At 35.8% G+C, this 21304-nt stretch overlaps 2 protein-coding genes across 2 annotated transcripts; one reads left to right on the top strand and one right to left on the bottom strand.

Annotated features, from left to right (window-relative positions):
- Positions 1-3609: 3609 nt before the first annotated feature.
- fam43a (family with sequence similarity 43 member A) lies at positions 3610-6041 on the bottom strand. The gene is given in 1 exon segment (NM_214705.1): positions 3610-6041. A coding segment is annotated over 1 exon segment (1047 nt). The 5' UTR covers positions 5870-6041; the 3' UTR covers positions 3610-4822.
- A 2796-nt stretch (positions 6042-8837) lies between these two features.
- lsg1 (large 60S subunit nuclear export GTPase 1) lies at positions 8838-20792 on the top strand. The gene is given in 14 exon segments (NM_212642.1): positions 8838-9023; positions 9895-10021; positions 10534-10654; positions 10766-10852; positions 10937-11023; positions 11769-11829; positions 11915-12091; positions 12536-12892; positions 14937-15038; positions 15252-15395; positions 15586-15709; positions 17397-17476; positions 17810-17983; positions 20341-20792. Coding segments are annotated over 14 exon segments (1923 nt in total). The 5' UTR covers positions 8838-8921; the 3' UTR covers positions 20521-20792.
- The last annotated feature ends 512 nt before the right edge of the window (positions 20793-21304 follow it).

Below are 21304 nucleotides of genomic sequence, written 5' to 3'. Positions count from 1 at the left end.
GAGTCCAAATGTTATTTTATTTGTATCGTGTGTTACCATTACTGTCTTGTTTTATAAAGGTTTCTAAGACGTTTAATAGCAACTACTTGGGACACTGTAAATAGTGATTAGTTTGCTTAAAAAAAAGTGAGTAAACCCATTATTATGTGCATAATTATTAAGATTAAGTTGTCAACTTAACCATTTAACGTTACAATGGATTTGCTTTCTATTTAAAGTGGTCAACTTGTTGCTTTAAGGGCAATGGGTTTACTCGCTTTTTAAAGTCACTGCTTTTAACAGTGTAAGTATGAAATTTCAAATTTTTGTTTGACTATATCTGTGATCATCTGTCTGCCTTTAAAAAATAAATACGTATATCACTTCAATATATATTATCTAATAAGGAAACCAACTAAATATATACTCAGCGGCCACTTTATTAGGTACACGTGCTTGATCTTCTAACGGCTCCTTCCAGCAGGATACAGTGCCATGTCATAAAGCATAAATCATCTCAGACTGGTTTCTTGAACATTACAAAGAGTTCACTGCGCTCAAATGGCCTCCACAATCACCAGGTCTCAATCCAATAAAGCGCTTTTGGGATGTGGTGGAACGGGAGATCCACATCATGGATGTGCAGCTGACAAATCTGCAGTAACTGTGTGATGCTATCATGTCAATATGGAGCAAAATCTCCAAAATTTCTAGTACCTTGTTGAATCTATGCAGGCTTAAGGCAGTTCTGAAGGCAAACGTGGGTCCAACCTTGTACTAGTAAAGTGTACCTAATAAAGTAACCGGTGAGTGTACATCCTAATTAACTTCACTGACTGTTAATTAGTCTGATAATCAGTCTAGCACAATAAAGTCTTGTTGATATAAAGAATCTGCCTCATAACTGTGCTTAAACTTCTCCTGCTCCTGCATCATTTGGTCTTGTTTTGCAGTGGCAGGTCTGAAAGGAGGCCTGTGAATGTGTACAGTAATAAGGAGCTGCTGGTTTGTGGCACGTCTGCTGTAGGAAGTGGCATCTCTGCCAGCATTATTAACACTCAACACTCGCGCTGCAGGGAATGTGTGGCTCCCCTTCAAGTGCCAATGGAAAACGTGCCAACTATTGTAAGATTCCAGAGGGAGCCTAATGTGGAGATGCTGAAAGTACACTTATGAGGAGCACAGGTAAATGGAATAGCAATTTTAACACTGTACTTTTCAAAATAAAGGTTCTATATTGGGATTGATGGTTCAACAAAGGCTGTTTTTGCAGCATGCTTGGTCATTAAAGAAGCATTTTTGGTTACCAGAAGAACCTTTCAGATTATTAAACTTCTCAAAATAACTCTTTTATTTGAAAAACATTCATTTTCATTTGGTTAGTCTCTTTGTTTATCAGGGGTCACCACAGCCAACCACCAACTTATCTAGCATACTTTATGTTTCACGCACCCATACACTCTCACAATCACACACATACACTACAAACAATTTAGTTATTTCAATTCTTTGGATTGTTGGGGAAACCGAAGCACCCGGAGGAAACCCACACCAACACGGGGAGAACATGCAAACTCCACACAGAAATGCTAACTGGCCCTGCTAAGACTCGAACCAGCGACCTTCTTGCTGTGAGGTGAAAGTGCTAACCACTGAACCACTATGTCGCCATTTGAAAAAATGTTTTTACTTTAACTAATATTTTAAGGTTCTTCGTGGAACCATCAATAAAAGAACCATTAATGGAGAAATGGCATGAAATGCTTCATGATGAACTTTTCAAATTCATATAGAATCTTCTTGATGACAAACAAGAACTATTCTGGATTCACAAATTATCTTCAAGTGAACTCAAACCTTAGCATCACATTTTAAACAGTTAGTTCTGAGGGCAATTACTAACAATTCACTCAGTTTGAGGATTATAACACTTCAAATTGCAAATTGTTTACGTCAGAGGTCACAAACTCAATTCCTGGAGTGCCACAGCTCTGCATAGTTTATAGCACTATCCACCTCCAACTCACACCAGCTTAATGGATCCTTTCCACAACCCTGTTATGATGCGTTTAACGGTCGTTAGTATTTTAAATCCTTGAAAGTTTTTAATATTTTGATTTTTTTAAATGTATGAACATTTATATGTATTTTTTCATCTTGCTTTAAATTACAAAGAACAAATTATCACTTGTGCGAGGCATTTATAATGCAGCGTCTATAGGACAGGACAGTTAATTTGTCGTTGTTCTCTCCTCTGTCTGCTGATATCAGTCTCACAAATTTTTTTCCTGTTTCTGAATGTGTTTATAACATCATCATGGAGTTTTTCTTTTATTATTTGAGCAAAGAAAAAAATTTTTTTAATTATTTGTGTACTCTTCCATTCACTGTGCTCTAAGTTTTCCCAACTTTGACGACTTCCACTACTGAGAAACCCGGAAATGTGAAAAGGGTCTACAGCAGGGGTGGCCAACCCTGTTCCTGGAGAGCCACCTTCCTGCAGATTTCAGTTGCTACCCATATCAAACACACCTGAACCAATTAATTAGGACCTGAACACCACGTGATAATTACAGGCAGGTGTGTTTGATATGGGTTGCAACTGAAATCTGCAGGAACGTGGCTCTCCAGGAACAGGGTTGGCCACCCCTGGTCTACAGTCTCTAGTCTTGAACACCTTGATTAGTTGGATCAGCTGTGTTCGATTAAGGTCAGAGCACAACTATGCAAAGCTGTGGCAATCCAGCAACCAAGTTTGAGGCATATGGTTTACGTAATGACACTGTTGTGGTTGTTTAATTTCCATGTAAAATGAAGGTTACTGTTATTTGAGTATTATAATCAGAAACAACATTTAATTTTGATGCATTTGAAGCATTGTGAATTAAACAAAAGCCTAAAAACAATGAAAATAGGATTTTGGTTGTTATGGCACTGTGATTAAATATTGGGAGCTTGGTAACACTTTATTTTGATGATCCTTTTGAGTATTAGTAGACTGTCTGCTTAATATGTTAATACTTCCCCTTCAACAGACTATAAGAAACTTTGCAAATACATGTCAACTTACACCAACCCTGACCTCAACTATAACCTAACAGTCTACTTATAATCTAATGAGAATTAGTTGGCATGTAGATGCATTGTAACTTAAATTTACCAAGCAAACCATCAAAATAAAGCGTGACCTGGAGTTTTAATGGGGACATTTTTGTCATTAAGGTCCTGAGTGTATCTTTTTTTATTGTACCGAGTGTAAATTAAATGAAATTAGGGTGAAATAATAACATGTCAATTAAAATGCAAATGTTTGGAACACATTTGCACAAATACAGCCAAGATTTGAGCAAATAAAAAAAGATTAATAATGTGAATTTTCCAGAAGGACGCATGACTAAAAGAGCAATTGTTTATAAAGAGTGAGCACAGCTAAGTACTTTAAAGGTTTTTCTCAGAACTATCAATGCCAGAAAAACTTATTTTTAAGAACGTATCTATTTTACACAATGTTCTTTAGTGAAATTTGTTCTTAGTATTTTTATATATTCTTTGCATGAAGAAAGAATGATTCTTAATAACCTCACTGAATGGTTGTTTAACTGGCATAACAGAAAATATGTGACGTTAAAATATGTTTTACAGTTTTATTGGTGTTCACAGAAACAAACCACATCGTTTTAAAAAATAATGCATTTTGTTTACACATATTTAACATATACATCTCTGTACATCAGGAAAATTGTTTCTTTTGCACAGCAAAGATAAAACGTTTATGTTTGTAAGAACATGTATAGGAAAACAATGTTGCACATAAATAATAGCATAATACTTGTCTGAATTCCACCACAGTGCAAAATAAAAAAAAGTAAAATGAAACATCCTGAAAGGAAAGTAGTTTTGTAACTTACTGTTCAGTTAGTTTAGACACTTCTTCTTTCCAAAGAATGAAAGAGAAATAGAAAGAACGAACGAGTTACATATCTCAGGACATTAAAGCATAAGGAACAAAAGAAAAGCATTTCCGTGAGGGAAACTTATTAGGTAAACAAGATCTCTCCTAAAAACCTCTTACAGCACAGAGAGGTTAAGCAGAGACTTTAAGCGTCTTATTGCGCAGAGTGCTTCCATCCAGACCCCTAATGAGGGATTATTGTGCGAGTGTCTGTTAAATCCACAAACACATCCATGGCTTCTGTCTCAAAAACCTAGCGAGCTGCCTATCTAGACAGCATTTTATGTATAAAATGTTTGCATGTCATGTAACAACAATCAGTAAAGCCACAAAAAATAGTTACAAAAGTGCATTTGTAACTTTGGCACAACTGATTTTACTTAAGGCTGCAATCTTTTTTGTTGGTGTTGTTGTTGTTTTCTAGATAGGCAGCTCACTAGGTTTTCACATTTGTGAACCCTATAACAGCACGCTTTCAAGTCAAGTGGATGAAATGGCACATTCATGCACCCAAAAACTCTCACACTGCAAAAAAAATGATTGTCTTCTAGAGGTTTTGTCTTCTTTCTAAAGTAAATATCTAAACCTTTTTAAATCAAGAAGCACTTTCTAGACAAGTAAAACATGTTGCTTTTTAAAATTACATTTATGTTGTGATTAATTTACTTGTTTTAGGGGAAAATTTACTTGATTTTGACTTGTTTTGTTTTCTAAAAACACAACTATATTTGTACTGGTCTAAAAAATGCTTCTTGATTTAAATATATTTAGATTTTGTACTTTAAGCAAGACAAAGCCTCAAAGAAAGACAATATTTTCTTTTGCAGTGCATCATCATCATCATCATTACCATGAAGCATTGCTGAGACAGTCTAAAAGATTCACTCAATGTCAGGCAACTTCTTGCATTTTCCCCTCCGCGATGCCATTGGGCACGGAAACAGTCTCCTGGTTGTTGCTCTCTATGGAGGACTCGCTCCCGGTGCTTTCCCCAGACAGCAGGCGAGTCACTCTCAGGTCGGCTTTCAGCGTCTGCACGTCGTTCCCTATACACATGGAGCCTAAATCGTTTATAATCTGGCACAGTTCTTGCTTGCCATTTCCCACACAGTCGCTATCAGTGTCCAGAATATCCTCGCACTCAAAATGCATGGCTTTCTCCTCTTCCTCCTCCCCGAGCAGGTCCTCCGTGATTGAGCCCAGTTTGGGCGCGCTCCTGCTGCGCTCCACCGGGGGTTTATAGTAACACTGTCCGTTTAGCAGCTTCCTTAAGGGCACCAATGGGATAGTTTGCTCCCCAATCAGCTGCTGCTGCTGGTGCCGGGCATCATCCCTTCTTTTGAGTCTCTTAAACTCGGCTAGGGCGGTCGCGGAGGTCTGGTAGAGGAGAAGCGCCATCGCCTTCGCCTTCTCCGGCTTGGAGACCAGCACTGCGTGGCAGCGCAGCATCACCGCCTTGTGCTTCATCTCGTGCCGGTAGATCCAAGCGAATATCTTGGGAAGCCGGGGGTCTGCCACGCAATAGGTGATTCTGTGCAACAAATACAGATGTCCCGGTCTCTTCGCCTTCTCGTCGACATGCACCATTCGGATGCCCTGCGAGCTGATGGTTAACTTCATCTTGGTGCCATTTTTGCCCATTTCGCTTTTGCCCCAAATCTTGCTGACAGCCACATCCGTGCATCCGTCTCCTTTCGACTGGATGGTGGTCGCGTTCCCCAGGTACAAGACAGTATACGTAGGGTCCTCGCTGGTGATTTTCACCTTTTTCCTCTTGGATTTGAACATGCTGCCGACTCGGTTGAGCGCGCTTTCCGGGCAGGATTTGGCGAAGGAGGTGAGCGCGGAGTAGTTGAGGCTCACGGCATAGCCCTTCTGCTTGGACTGCTGCTTGTCTTCCTCGATCAGCTCGAATTTATTCTTCTTCCAAGGCAACATGCTGGTCGTCTTGAGGTGCTATGTCTATTGTAGTGATTCTAATTCCACTAACTGCTACTCCAAAGCAGGCTTTAGTCATCTATCGGCTTGTTTTAGGGCATTTCCGAAGTTGCAGATCGCTTCGTTGACTGGAGGAATATCGCGTGTGCTTCTACGATCGCAGCATCGCTGAATAACACACACACTGTACAGTCCAAGCGTGAAACACGGACTTATATAGCGGAATGAACCAACGAGGAAACGCGGAGGGGTCGAAAGAAGGAGGACGATACCAAGACGGATTTTTGCTGTCATTTCTGTAACAGGGCTGTCAAGAAGTAAACACGTGGCTTACGCGTTTAGTTTGTGCACAATCAGATGTTTTATTCAACTGTGTTAATTGTGTAAATATCTTGTTTTTCTCAGACATTTTATTTGTCTACATAAGCAATCATGACGTTATTATTATTATTTCATATACTATGGCCTAATAAAGTATTAGGCGCAGTGGGTAGCACGTTCGCCTTGCAGCAAGAAGGCCGCAGGTTCGAGCCTCGGCTGGGCCAGTTTGCATTTCTGCGTGGAGTTTGCATGTTCTCCCGTTGATCGCATGGGTTTCCTCCGGGTCAATGGGTGTGTATGGATGTTTCCTAGTGTTGGGTTGCAGCTGGAAGGGTGCAAAGCTGGATAAGTTGGCGATTCATTCAGCTGTGGCGACCCCAGATTAATAAAGGGACTAAGCCGAAAAGAAAATGAATGAATAATACTACTACTAATAATAATATACTGTAATACTTATTCATTCATTCATTCATTCATTCATTCATTCATTCATTCATTCATTCATTCATTCATTCATTCATTCATTCATTCATTTTCTTTTCAGCTTAGTCCCTTTATTAGTCCGTCGTCGCCATAGCAGAATTAACCACCAACTTATCCAGCACGTTATTACACAGCGGATGCCCTTCCAGCCGCAACCCATCTCTGGGAAACGTCCACACACACACTCATTCACACACACATTCATACACTAAGGACAATTTAGCTAACCCAAATCACCTGTACCACATGTCTTTGGACTGTGGGGGAAACCGGAGCACCCAGAGGAAACCCACACGAACGCAGGGAGAACATGCAAACTCCACACAGAAATGCAAACTGACCCAGCAGAGGCTCGAACCAGCGACCCTATTACAACAGCATGTTTTAGAAAATACACATTTAACAATAAAAACAATATATACAGTTTCAATCAGAATTATTACCCCCTTGTTTATTTTTCCCCCAATTTCTGTTTAACGAGGAGAAGATTTTTTAAACACATTTTTAAACATAATAGTTTTAATAACTCATTTTAAATAACTGATTTATTTTATCTTTGCCGTGATGACAGTAAATAATATTTGACTAGATATTTTTCAAGACACTTCTATACAGCTTAAAGTGACATTTAAAGGCTTAACTAGGTTAATTAGGTTAACTAAGCAGGTTAGAGTGGTTAGGCAAGTTATTGTATAATGATGATTTGTTCTGTAGACTATCGGAAAAATATACCTTAAAGGGGCTAATCATTTTGACCTTAAAATTGTGTTTAAAAAATTTAAAACTGGTTTATTTTAAAGCCAAAATAAAACAAATAAGACTTTCTCCAGAAGACGAAAATATTATCAGACATACTGTGAAAATGTCCTTGCTCTGTTAAACATCATCTGTTAATAAATCAAAGATTTAATTCTGTTATTTCTGATTGCAATTGTACAATACTATTTACTATATTGTAATATAATTATTTATACAGCATGTACAGCAATAATAATAATTGTTGTTATTGTTATGATTATGAATGTGTTATTATTAAATTTGGTGTTGGTGGTGGTGTTGCCTCTTTCCTAACATACAGAGATATGTATAAATCTGAAGAAAACTCTTGTCAATTTTGTGAAGTGATATTGAAACCACTGAGCATATTTTCTACAACTGCATATACTCAAAGTTATTTTGGGCTCATAAACATGTCAGAATGTCTTATGTCAATATTCATGTAAACCCTTTTTGCAATAAACAAGTTAGATTCAGTGTAACTAAAGAAAATTGTACACAGCATTACCTGGTTAATAGCCTTATATGCTTTGCAAAATTTTTGCAGTCATTTATTTTCTCTTCGGCTTAGTCCCTTTATTAATCTGGGGTCGCCACAACGGAATGAACCGCCAACTTATCCAGCAAATGTTTTACGCAGAGGATGACCTTCCTGCCACAACCAAACACTGGGAAACACCCATACACTCCTGCATTTACATACACTAAGGACAATCAGACATCACTTAGTACTTTGTCAAATAATAAAGCTAGTAAAGTAGCTACTTTTTTCAGCGAATTTCACACCCTATAGCCCCTTCACAACCCTTTGAAGGTTTATATTGTATGAACTTTTATAATTTATTTATTTTTTTATTTATTTTATTTATTCACTTTTTTTTTTACGTCAAATACAATTGTCGTTATCATATGTTGCTTTTTTCCTATATTTGTGTCTGCTTATTGTTGTAATTTTATTACTTCGTGCTTGTTTATGCATGTAAGGCCTACATTGTATAATTCCTTGAAAAAAACTTGTATGTAACTGGACAGTTTGGGTGGATCTGAAACTTATTATGTAAGGACATCTACTGGTATCATGCTAACATTGCAAGAGAACAGTATTTGGCTGCAAATCCGTAACCACGCAGTTGGTTTTTGACCGGTCCTATTTGAACGCGACACCACCGAACAAAACAAAACAAAAGTCTGGCCAAGATTTCACTTTTCGCCCAATTCTCAGTCTATTCTACTATTATTTAAATAAATATTCACTGTACTAAAACGACATGAACACAAAGAACACAATCAACAATTGTCATCTCTTCTAAACATTCGCGAAGGAGTGGTCCCTCTCGTAGATCATTCCGTGTCACTTCCTTCCTCTGCCATAACAAACACATCACACGCGTGAAGGTTCATCCACTCGAATGTCCACGAACAACTCACTGACGCGTTTATATCGCCGTTTAACCGTGTAAAGAAGTTTAAAATGGGGAAGAAGAAGACTCGTGGAGAGGGTTCAGGGTTGGGGAGAGCTTTAATAAAGGAGAGACTGAACGCAGGCCGCGGATACAGGAGAAACGACACATGGGTGAGAAACACTGACAGTCTGATGTGAAAATCGTTTTAATTAGGCTTTCAGCATTAGCATTAGTTTAGAGTGTTTTTTTAATATACCTAATTTATAACATAATATGAATTGTTCTATATTGTCTTAACAAAAGAGTACAATACGTATAATGTAAAGTGCAGTAACTAGAGTTATGCGTGTTAAGAGTGATAGTTCACCCCGAAAATGAAATGTACTCACTGTTTACCCACCCTCAAGTGAGTAAATAGTGAGAATAAAAGAAGATATTGTGAAGAAAGCTGGAAACCTGTAACCGCTGACTTCTATACTATTTGTTTTTCATACTGTGGATGGATGTCAATGATTACAAGCTTTCAACTTTATTCAAAATATCTCCTTTTGTGTTCAACAGAGGGTAGGAAACTTATAAAGGTTTAAAACAAGTAAATGATGACAAGTGCATATGGGCTACAAGATATTATTTTATAATAAGATTAGTTATATTTTATACAATGTCATATTATTCTTCAGATTGTATAGACAAATAGTTGGAGTTCTTGCACGCCAGAAGATTTTTTTTTTTCAACACATGATGTCTAATATAATAAACAATACGATGTACAGTTGAAATCAGAATTATTAGCCCCCCTAGAATTTTTTTCTTTCTTAAATATTTCCCAAATGATGTTTAACAGAGCAAGGAAATTTTCACAGTATGTCTGATAATATTATTTCTTCTGGAGAAAGTCTAATTTGTTTTATTTTGGCTACAATAAAAACAGTTTTTAATTTTTTAAACACCATTTTTCAGGTTAAAAATTATTAGCCCCTTCAAGGGGGGATAATAATTATGTATAAATAAAACTGTATATTAATTGTGTCGTGTGTTTAGCTTCACACCAGCGAGCTGAATGATGGATATGATTGGGGTCGGCTCAACCTGCAGTCTGTCACTGAGCAGAGCTCTCTGGACGACTTTCTGGCCACAGCCGAACTTGCTGGAACTGAATTTGTTGCAGGTAGGTGTTGATTTGTTTCAAAGCTATTAACTCAATATATTATATTTAAATGCATTTATTAAAATATACATTAATGTGTTTAAATTAGGGCTGCACAATATTGAAAAATTCTAACATTGCAGTATTTTGTACAATATATTACATTTTTAGGGGTCCCCCCCCCAACAGATCTTAGTAATATATATGTGTGTGTGTGTGTGTGTGTGTGTGTGTGTGTGTGTGTGTGTGTGTGTGTGTGTGTGTGTGTGTGTGTCTATTGACACAAAAAAAATCGGGGGAAAAAAAGAAAGTGGTTAATTAAAAATAATAAAGAAATATGGTTCAATTTAAGCTGTGGTGATTTAAGTACTGAGTAATTGAAATTAATTTAAAATTGACCGTATGGGTTAGCATTTATTTATGCATAATTTACTGTATTATTGTAGTAAGTACATGTAATATGTAACAAGGACACAAAACTATAGCACTGTCAGCTATAGAACAATATATATAGATATGTCATTGTTTTGCAGAAAAGCTCAATATAAAGTTTGTCCCAGCTGAAGCAAGAGCTGGCTTGCTGTCCTCTGAGGAGTCCAGGAGGCTAAAGAAACTCCATGAGGAAAACAAACAGCTTCTGCGAATCCCCCGAAGGTATTCTGATGTCTTATAATACGCATTTTTTCCTTACCTATATTAAAGTTTATCATGGATGCAAAATAATGCAAAAGCAGATGTTTTCAACATTGTGCTTGGGCTCCTCAGACCTCCTTGGGATGAGAGCACAAGTCCTGAAGTTCTACAGCAAACTGAGAAAGACAGTTTCCTCACATGGAGAAGAGATCTGGCTCGGTGAATGACTTAAATGTTCAGTCCAAATATTAGCAAATTAAGAAAGATAATAATGTTTGTAACTAAATGCACTTTCTGTTATAGGTTGGAAGAGGAGCAGAAGTTGATTCTCACCCCTTTTGAGAGAAATCTCGATTTTTGGAGGCAACTGTGGAGAGTTATTGAGAGAAGGTGAGCTTTTGTTTGGCTTGTACTGAAGTTATTTTATTTGTATATTTTACTATCTGGTCACACTAATGATTGCATATTAGGGGCTGTTTCTGTCTGAAACATATATTTTCAATGTTTTAATGTATCCACAGTGCATTACTTTTACACCTTTTACTAATGTCTTTGGCTTGTGATGGGCAGGGCCAGATGTAATCTGCGGACATTTTTTGCTATTTCTGCGGAGAATTTTAGTAAAAATCTGCGGAATTATTTTGGGAGTATCCAGCGACGTATCATAACTAAAACCTTAATATATTAAATAAAAAGTAATAAATTACTGAATAAAAACTGAATAAATTCAGATTTACACATTTACTCAAGTAAATAAACAGAATTAATAATGGACTAAAAATCTGCGGGAAATCTCCGGAATGTGAAAAAACTCAAATGCAAAACATGCATTATAATTGACTTTTTAAAAAAGTAAAGCCTAAAAATGGACTCAGCTTATCATTTAATATTGTAAATTATTACGTGTCTGCATAATATGTGCCCTTTTATACATTTCAAAGCTTAAATTGGTGGTTCTGTTGTATTGACTATTATTCCTTTTCATTTTACAAATGTCATTTAAAGTCTACAAATCCGTAAAACTGATCGGAGATCAGGTAAAAACTATTAAACCTGTTCAGCAATTCACCACTGGCAAATATTCATGTAGATTTTAGGGTATATAATATATATATATTTTTTGTTTTACCTTCAGTGATGTTGTGGTTCAGATCGTTGATGCCAGAAACCCTCTTCTGTTCCGATGTCCTGATCTTGTAAGTAATGAGGACATTAGGCGCAAAACAAATCAATTCATAACTGTTCACGTTTGAATTATTTATCCATTTCTATCTCCGTCAGGAAAAATATGTAAAAGAGGTGTCTGTTCACAAAGTAAACATGCTTCTATTGAACAAAGCTGATCTGCTGACTAGAGAACAACGGAGAGCCTGGGCTCGATATTTTCAGAAAGAGGGCATCAGAGCTGTGTTCTGGTCTGCTTTGGCTGAGGCACAACGACTCGAGGCAGAGGAGAGGGTAAAATATGACTCTGTTTTACTTTGATTAAAATCTGAAAATGCATGGTAGGATTTCATTTGTATCAGTGTTTTGGTAATTTTTGTCCTTTTTAAAAACTGAAGTCGTTTTTTTTTTTTTTTTTTTTTTTAAATTGTAAAATCATTACTTGTTTTTGTTGTTGTTTTTGTCTTTCTATTAGTTCTGGACAACACAATACCATTTTTTAAAATTTAAACTATAAGATATCAATATTTGGTGGAATAATGCTTATTCTTCCTAATTGTTATTTTTTATTTGAAATTTTAATTTTAGTGTTAATAATAATATTTATTTATAATATTTGTTCAATATTTATTTATTTGTTTGTGTCTATGATGACTTAATTCATCAAGTAGTAGTATGGTTTTAGTTCCGTTTTTGTGTAAGTATTATTCTGTTTCACGTCCATGTTTAATGGTTCAGGGAGAAGATGCGATGGACCAGGAAGATCAGAGTGATACAGAAGAGGAAACAGCCTCCAAAAATGCCACAGATCATCATGAGGAAAATAGCTCTTCACCAAATGAAGAGAAAGATGAGAATGAGCAAGATGAAGAAGAGGAAGGTGAAGATGAAAGAATTTGTGTTGATGAGAGCGAATGGCAAACATGCTCTGAGGAATCAGGAGATGAAGATCACACTGAGGAGAACCCAGAATCCACAGCGACTTCATCTTTCTATAACTCCAGCCGCTTGTTACGCAAAAATGAGCTGCTGGAAATGTTTAAGTCTGTGCATTCTGGACCGACATGCAAAGATGGACAAATCACAGTTGGACTGGTGAGTTTAAATTACATATCTACAATAAGGTTGTGTGATTTGAACAAAACAATAGCACAATACTTTTATTTTAAGAATGCAGAGTGTGTTTTATGCTGGTAGCTTGTCTTTTTATCTTCAGGAAATCACTGAAGACATATATTATGTTATCATAGCGATATAATGTGGCAATAAGATAGAAACTGTACTGTGCATTTACACAGTGGCCATATTCATCTATGTAAACACACAAAAACAACATTAACATTATAGCAGACATTGTAAAAAGCTCATTCCCAGACACTAAAATGTACTCACAGGGTATTCAAGTGTAATTGAGTGTCTGTATGCTGTGGGACTGTTGTACAGGTGTTTTGATTATGGATTATAGATTGCGCAATTTAGTGTTTTTAATTTTAGCATTTTTTTTAAAACCATGACGGTAAAACACGAATGCAGTTATGAATGTGTTAAAACATGTGCTTGTTTGTTGTAAAAATTCATAATAATGACACAAAATACTAATTTGTGGATCTCCTTACTTCTGGGTGCAGCTTTACTGCTGTTGTGGGTGGTGTATTCTGGGAAATTTTCTTACCCCTTTGTTTCGAATGTGGTCCTGAAAAATCTCTGTTCAAAGGGCTATACACCCCTTCCCCCTTAGCACTACGCCTTCGAGCTAAAGAGAATTGGGACACCCCTACCTCTTCATGTGAACGCGCAAAAGTAGGGGTAAGGGGAAGTGCTAAGGGGTAGAATTGGGATTGAGCCTAAAACCACCAATAGGTGTGAAGTCCCTGTCCCTGATAGTTCACCTGAAAATGACAATTTCCTCACACTTCAGTCAATATAAACTTTTCTTTTTTTCTTTATTCCGAGACACAAAACACAAAAGAAAGATATATTGAAGAATGATGAGAAAAAGCAGCCATTGACTTCTAAAGGAGGAACAGAAAATACTATGGAAGTCAACAGCTGCTTTTTTTCCTGGTGATCTTCATCTTTCTTTTGTGTTCAACAGAAGAAAGAAACTCAATCAGGTTTGGAACAAGTGGATGATGAGTAAATGATGATAGAATTCTTTTTTTTTAATAAACTATCCCTTTTACAAGTGCTTTTTTTAATTATTCATTTAAATGACTTGTTCTAAATGGCTGTGAAGGCAAGCCATGATGAATGAATGAATCATTTAATGATATGCATATTCTATTCATTGAGGAAAACTGTAGTGGCTATTTTCTCTAAGGAGGCTCTCTCAGTGGTCAAGAAACAAAGTCTTACCCGGGATGTCTTTTACAAGTTTTATTCTTTATAAAGAAGATCACAGTCATACAGCAACAACAGTTTCTGCAGAGTGAGATACTAAAGCAAAGTGTGTTCACCCTTTTATCTGGTTTGTACTGCTTCTACGAGGTCAACTCCCAATAAGGCCTCATCTACAATTACGTCAGGCGTCTTCTGCTGTTCGTGCTCATAACAACCACACATCCTTCTTAGGATAATGAAAAAGCTTTCACCTAAAGAAATATAGTTATCTATAAAAATGTACACATAGGTTTTATAATGAACATATGGAGAACACAGATACACACACATGTAATAATGAGTCTTAGTCAAGTTTCTAACATATAAAGCTCATCTAAAAATGAATTTCCATTACAAAAACCAATTCATTTAGGATCACTGCAATGTTGCAAAGGGTTTGTTCTGACCTTGGAACTGGAAAATCAAGCACAAGTTTGTGTTACTTAAAATGAAGAACTTTTGTTTATTGAACTGTTGCTGCTGTATAAAATCAGTATTACATTTGTGATCTGAAGTTTTGTAAAAAATCATTGTGAAATATTATAAACATCATATCTTACAAATGTAAAAAAAACTCATTGAAGCATATTTTATGCTTTTCTTAACTCTTGATTGTTTTATTTACAAAGCTGGTGACATTCTCAATAATACTATCTCTCACATCATTAGGATTTTATCACAGATGATTCTACAATATATCAAACATGTTTGCTGTTTTCCATCAGAACTGTTAATATTCTAACTCTAAATTCTCTGCAAGGTTGGATATCCAAATGTTGGGAAAAGCTCCACCATCAACACCATCTTTAGGAATAAAAAAGTCTCAGTTTCGGCAACACCTGGACACACAAAGCACTTTCAGGTGAGTTTTTTCAAATTATTATTAAGGAAGTAGAGTTTTAAAAATGAATCCTTGAAATTGTTTGTCCCTTCAGATTTAGAGGCTTTTTATTTTAAAGTAGCCAACTCATTGTATACCAATAGCTTCCAAAACAAAGTGATGTAAAGCATGTTGTAATTACAAGTTCAGTTTATTCTTTCTGACTTCTGGTGTTTGTTTGCCTATATGTTTCAGACTCTGTTTGTTGAACCCGGTCTTTGCCTGTGTGATTGTCCTGGACTGGTCATGCCTTCATTTGTGTCCACCAAAGCTGAGATGATCTGCAGCGGGATCCTACCCATCGATCAGATGAGAGATCACGTGCCAGCCATCTCTTTGATAACCTTTTACGCTGCATTGATTGTGACAGTTGCATTTTTAAACTTGATCGCAACACATACACTACTGTAAAGCTGCATGATCCATTTTACTAACCCTAAACATTTTGATTGGTAGTACGTAAGAATTTTTGTTATCAATGAGTTACCAAAAATCTGAAAAGTTTGGATTTTGTCCTTAGCACAAATACGTATGTCAGAATATCCCTCGAAATGTGCTGGAGGGGACTTACGGAATCAACATCATCAGACCGAGGGAGGACGAGGACCCTGATCGGCCGCCTACCTATGAGGAGCTGCTTATGGCATACGGATGTCAGTTCACTTTGCACAATGTACACATCACATAGGTCACAATTGTGACCGTCTTTTTTCTGGAAGCTCTAAAAATGTGTTGTTGGCTGTAGGCAAGACATTTTTTAATGAAAAATTAGATTGCTTTGAACCGTTTACATACTTCCTGCTTGCACATCTATCAGATGTAAGTAGTGAAAATTTGTTGAAGGTTACAGTTGTTAACGGTAGCATAACAATTGGTAGCACTTTAGAATAATGGTCTATTAGTTAATGTATTTACTAACATTAAGTATGTATAATCTTGTTGTGCATTTATTAATTGTAGTTTAACGTTAACTAATTCATTATTAAATTACCCAAATAAATGGATTGCTAATAATTTGTTCATGTTAGTAAGTTCATTAACTAACAATAAGTGATGAACCGTTTATTTAAAGTGTTACCTAACAATTTTTAACCAGTGTGCTGCAATTCTGAACATGCTTTTGTAACTTTGTTGTAACCAAATTGAAGAACCTTATTTAACCAGCATAACTTTATCCAAATGTGGATGACAAGTGTTACATGCTACTCTCTAAGTCATATGTTATTTTTCTGCCCAGTACTACAAAACTACTGGAATAATTATTTTGAAACTATGCTAAAAATGTTCAAAACCAAAGCAGCTTTTTGGTGTCCCCAAGGATTGGACCCGATTTACATGTAAACAGTTAGAGGTACTTGTCTTTACCTCTTATCTTATTTCTTTGGAAATCTACTGAACCATTAAGTTTTTTTTTTACAGTTGCTAGTGGACACTGTGTATTTTTTGAAGGTAGAAAAGATCCAATGTTTTTGGTTTGCCAGTTATGGTTTGCCAGTTTTGGATCTTTTTATGATAAATGGCAACCCCTCATAACTCACTTTCAATTGCTCCTGAGTTTGTCCACCGATTGTTTCTATCTAATTCACTGGCATCACATCCTCCAACCTTTTCCTCCCTTCTTTTAATTTTTCCCCCTTTTTTATTATGTTTTTATTTATTAATTATTATTATTTACTCCTTTTTATTTACTATTGTCGCTGTTATTATTCTTACTATTAAGTCATGCGATTTATTATTATTTCATTATTTATAAATGTTTTATTGTCTTGTTCCAAAAGTTTAAAAGGGAAAAGTGGAAAGTCTTTCACCATGTCTGTCAAATCAAGCATGTATGTTCTTTTCACATAATTAAAAAAAAACAATGTCAGAGTATGTGTGAGGGAGGTCTAAGGTGTATTCTCAATTTGCAAGACAAAAATCGGGAGGTAGATTTACTAAATAGGGAAGTGAATGAACCAACACAATTTAGGTTGCAATGTCAATGGTGGGAAGGTGTAAATAATCTTCTAACAACACTGATTAAATATGGTTTTAGAAATAATTTTTGGGCATTAAGTAAATGATAAGTGTACAAATTATTTGACTACTGCTAACTTGGATAAATCATGCAGCATGATTTCCCATCACTTGTTGAATCCCATGAAAGTAGAACTTTTACAAATTCCTAACCAATAACATCAAGTTCAAAAACACCGTTTCAGTATGCTTTTTGTAAATCTTGGAAATATTTTTTTTCACTGAAACCCCCAAATGAGGCTTTCAAGACCACCCACTCTAATATTTTACATCATGCTTAACTTTTATTTAATATCTTTCAATAATTTTGTTCTCTTCGTACAGATATGAGAGGCTTTATGACAGCACACGGACAGCCAGACCAATCAAGATCTGCTCGATATGTTTTAAAAGACTATGTCAGTGTAAGTGCACCTTTATTGTAGGGACTACTAGCTCTGAGGCATTTTTTAATTTAAGATATAGTTTTGTCAAATCGCTCACAAGTGGATAACATTAAAATAATTGTGTAAATGATCTTAAATGTTTTGAGTTTTTTACAAATGGTTGACAGGAATATGAACTAAAGAGATTGGATTGAGGATTAAACACCAGGTGTAAACAGGAATGTGTCTTCAATGTGAACTATTAATCTAAATGAACAAAATGCATTTTAATTCCAGGTGTAAACAGGGCCTGGATATTATGATAAAAAAATAATTGGAGATGCTAATTCGTTCTTACCTGAATTGTTGCAGGGCAAACTCCTCTACTGCCATCCTCCACCTCACATCGATCCTGAAGACTTCCAGCCTCAGCACGCCAAGTTTGCCATGCGGATAACAGAAGCCGAACAGATCGATGGCAGTGGTGGCAAACCATCAAAAGTGAAACGCATAGAAAACACAGTGGATAAACAGTTTTTTCATCAAGTAAGATTCAACCCATCAGTGCTTTCTGACATTGTCAGGCTACTTAATTGCACAATATAAAATATTTGTTCATTAAAATATCTCAAAACCTCATAAACAGTGTTATATTTTGCTGACCTATAATTGATGAATGTTCAAATACAGAGAAATAAGCAATTTTGCCATCATAAATCCACCATTTCCAGTTCGGTTTTAAAGAAAATTGAAGAACATCAATGATGCTTTATTATGTTGTATGTTTTATTAGACTGCACATTGAAGCATCCTAAAATGTAATTTAGTCTGATAAAACAGCGCTGCTGCTTGTCCACAAGATACAGTAATATCTAGCTGCAGACTCACTCACGTTTCAGACACACAACATCCAGCACACGATCTAGCCAAACCATGTATTGTTATGACCGATGTTATTGTAATTAACGTCCTCTCGGACATCGTCATCAATATATTTTTATATATATTGTTGACAAGTTTTGTACACAATAAACAATAGTGTATACTATTTCACAAATATAGTGATGGAGACAGGCGAATGGGGAACATTGTTTCAGATCGCCATCCAACATAATAGACTGAACAGTTTTCTATCAGTCATCATAGAGTCAATATAGCAGATACTTGTTTGCTGGCCTTGCTGAAACATTTTACAGAGATATATAAACAATCTAAATTGGACAGGATTAATTAATATAATGAATTCATTATAATGTATATAAATATAGGCTATAATACATCTTTATATGTAACAAAAATCTTTTCACATTTAATGAATGTATAACACTATATTAATATTTTACTCCAGCGATCGAATAGTATTTATTTGCTTAATTTTCTAATAACTTTTATTAATGATTTCTTACATCAAATACTATAGTAAGTTATTGTAAGTAATATATTGTTTTCAAACCATAAAGTACTGGTAATTTGTGGAAGTTATTAGTGTTGGGCAAGCTACTTGAATAATGATATGAGCTAAGCTATTAGCTACTCTACTTTTTCCCCCATGGGAAATGTAGCAAGCTTAGCTAAAAGCTACATGGCAAAAGTAGCTAAGCTGCATCTAAGCTATTTTTACAATTTTCATTTTTATATTGAAGCAACTTAAATCCAAGTCAATGATATCTTAGTGATCAATAAAACTGTCAATGAAACATATAAGGCATAATAGTTCAGATCAATTATTTACTGTAAATAATATGCTGTACTAAACAGAAACACATTTTGAGTATATAACAGCTAAAACAAAAAAAGGGTGGCAGTAACGCACCAAAAACTTTGTTGTTGAACATCGTAAAACAGGAAGAAGAAGAAATAGTCATTTTCGCCATCATGTGGATTTACTTTCATCGGCTATACACCAGCCTCACAGCTCCGTGAATGTCGGTCCTATCACTTATTGATGCGCGATCTGTAAATGCAGCTTGTGTGAACGCAACTGCGCTATAAAACAGCTTCGCTACTGAAAAGCTATTTGATTTAGAAAGTAGTGACGCTACTGCCACGCTACTGAGAAATGTAGATAAGCTAGTAGCATCACTACTTGTAGCGACACTACTGCCCAACATTAACATTTGTAATTATAATTGCAACAAACATAATAATACCAACAAATTAACTGTCAATAATTAATAAAAAAATAAAAGTTTATTAAAAGATAAAGTCGTTTATCAGTTTATAACTATATTATTATTATTTTTTAACTATAGTAATTCCTTTTAATTTGACACATTACTGTTTGTTTTTTATATTTTACTACGAAACAATTTTAACTATGAAGACAACATTAAGGTCCTGAATTAGTTTATTACACTTAATCCTACAATTAGACAGTCTATTATGTTTTCTTTGTGTATGTGGGTATGTGAATAAAGTTATAAGTGCTTAACTAATTATTTTTATTTACATAATTTGAGTCCCAAAACTGCACAGATGTTAAAATGATTGTTACGTTATAATACTGAAATAATGACTGGAATGGGAAACCATAAACTGTTCAGTCTAATGAATGGCAATCGTAGCACGGGACGTCTCGGTGTAGGGCTAAGGGGAATGGGCTAGATAGCCCTTGAAACTGAGATTTTCTAGGAGTACAGAATCCAAGGGGTATGAAAATTTCCCGGATTACCCCAGCTACAATAATAACATGGCTCCATACGCGAGTCAGGAGATTCACAAATTTAAGTTGGGTTTTTTTTGGCATTATTGAGATTTTTACAACAAAACTGACTGAATTTGGCTGTCCAAACTTTGCATCATCAAAATACACCTTTATTTGTTGTGAAAACAAGAATGAAATATTGATTATAGTTTTGAACTTTGAATCTCTGTAGTAATATTCTGTCATTTGTTTTGCATAGGCAAATGTGCGGGCGCTGACCAAGGGTGTACAGATGGTGATGGGTTACAAACCTGGAAGTGGTCCTGTTGAGGCTGGAAAAGCAAACACAGAACAACAAGCCGGAAAGCCCTGGAAAAAACATGGGAACCGGAACAAGAAGGAGAAAGTGAGAAGACTCAACAAACATCTGGATGCCTGATTTCTTACATGATTGGTTCACAAGTGCAATTCATGTTAGTAGATGTTTGGATTTGATACATCCTTTAAGGCAAAGACATTTCAAATTTCATACCTGGATGTGACTAATAAGTGCTGCTGGACATTCCTCTTTGTTGAATATCATCACTTGTAATTATAATACACTCACTCTATTTTATCATTGTATGGGATGATGAGATGAATGGATACATTGGTAGACACTGATACATGCAGTTCTCCTCATAATGGCAATAAAAATCATTTTATTCTTTACTAAAATTGTTGATTATTTTTGCTTAAAACTGACAATGATAACATACACTCACCGGCCACTTTATTAGGTACACCTATTAGTACTGGGTTGGACCCTCAATCCTTCAAGGTATAGATTCAACCATGTACTGGAAATATTCCTCAGATATTGTGGTCCATATTGACATGATAGCGTCACGCAGTTACTGCAGATTTGTCGGCTGCACATCCATGATGTGAATCTCCTGTTTCACCACGTCCCAAAGGTGCTCTATTGGATTGAGATCTGGTGACTTTGGAGGCCATTTGAGTACAGTGAACTCATTGTCATGTTCCAGAAATCAGTCTGAGATGATTCATGCTTTATGACATGCTGTGTAATCCTGCTGGAAGTAGCCATCAGAAGATGTGGCTGTGGTGTTGACACGATGCCCAATTGGTACTAATTGACCAAACGTGTATCAAGAAAATATCCTCCACACCATTACACCACCAGCAGCCTGAATCGTTGATACAAGGCAGGATGGATTAAA

This window comes from Danio rerio, chromosome 11 (assembly GCF_052040795.2).
Source record: "Danio rerio strain M-AB ecotype USA chromosome 11, GRCz13ab, whole genome shotgun sequence".
Lineage (NCBI taxonomy): Eukaryota > Metazoa > Chordata > Actinopteri > Cypriniformes > Danionidae > Danio > Danio rerio.
The sequence above is the reverse complement of the archived record's forward strand: the minus strand, read 5'-3'. Positions and strand labels throughout refer to the sequence as shown.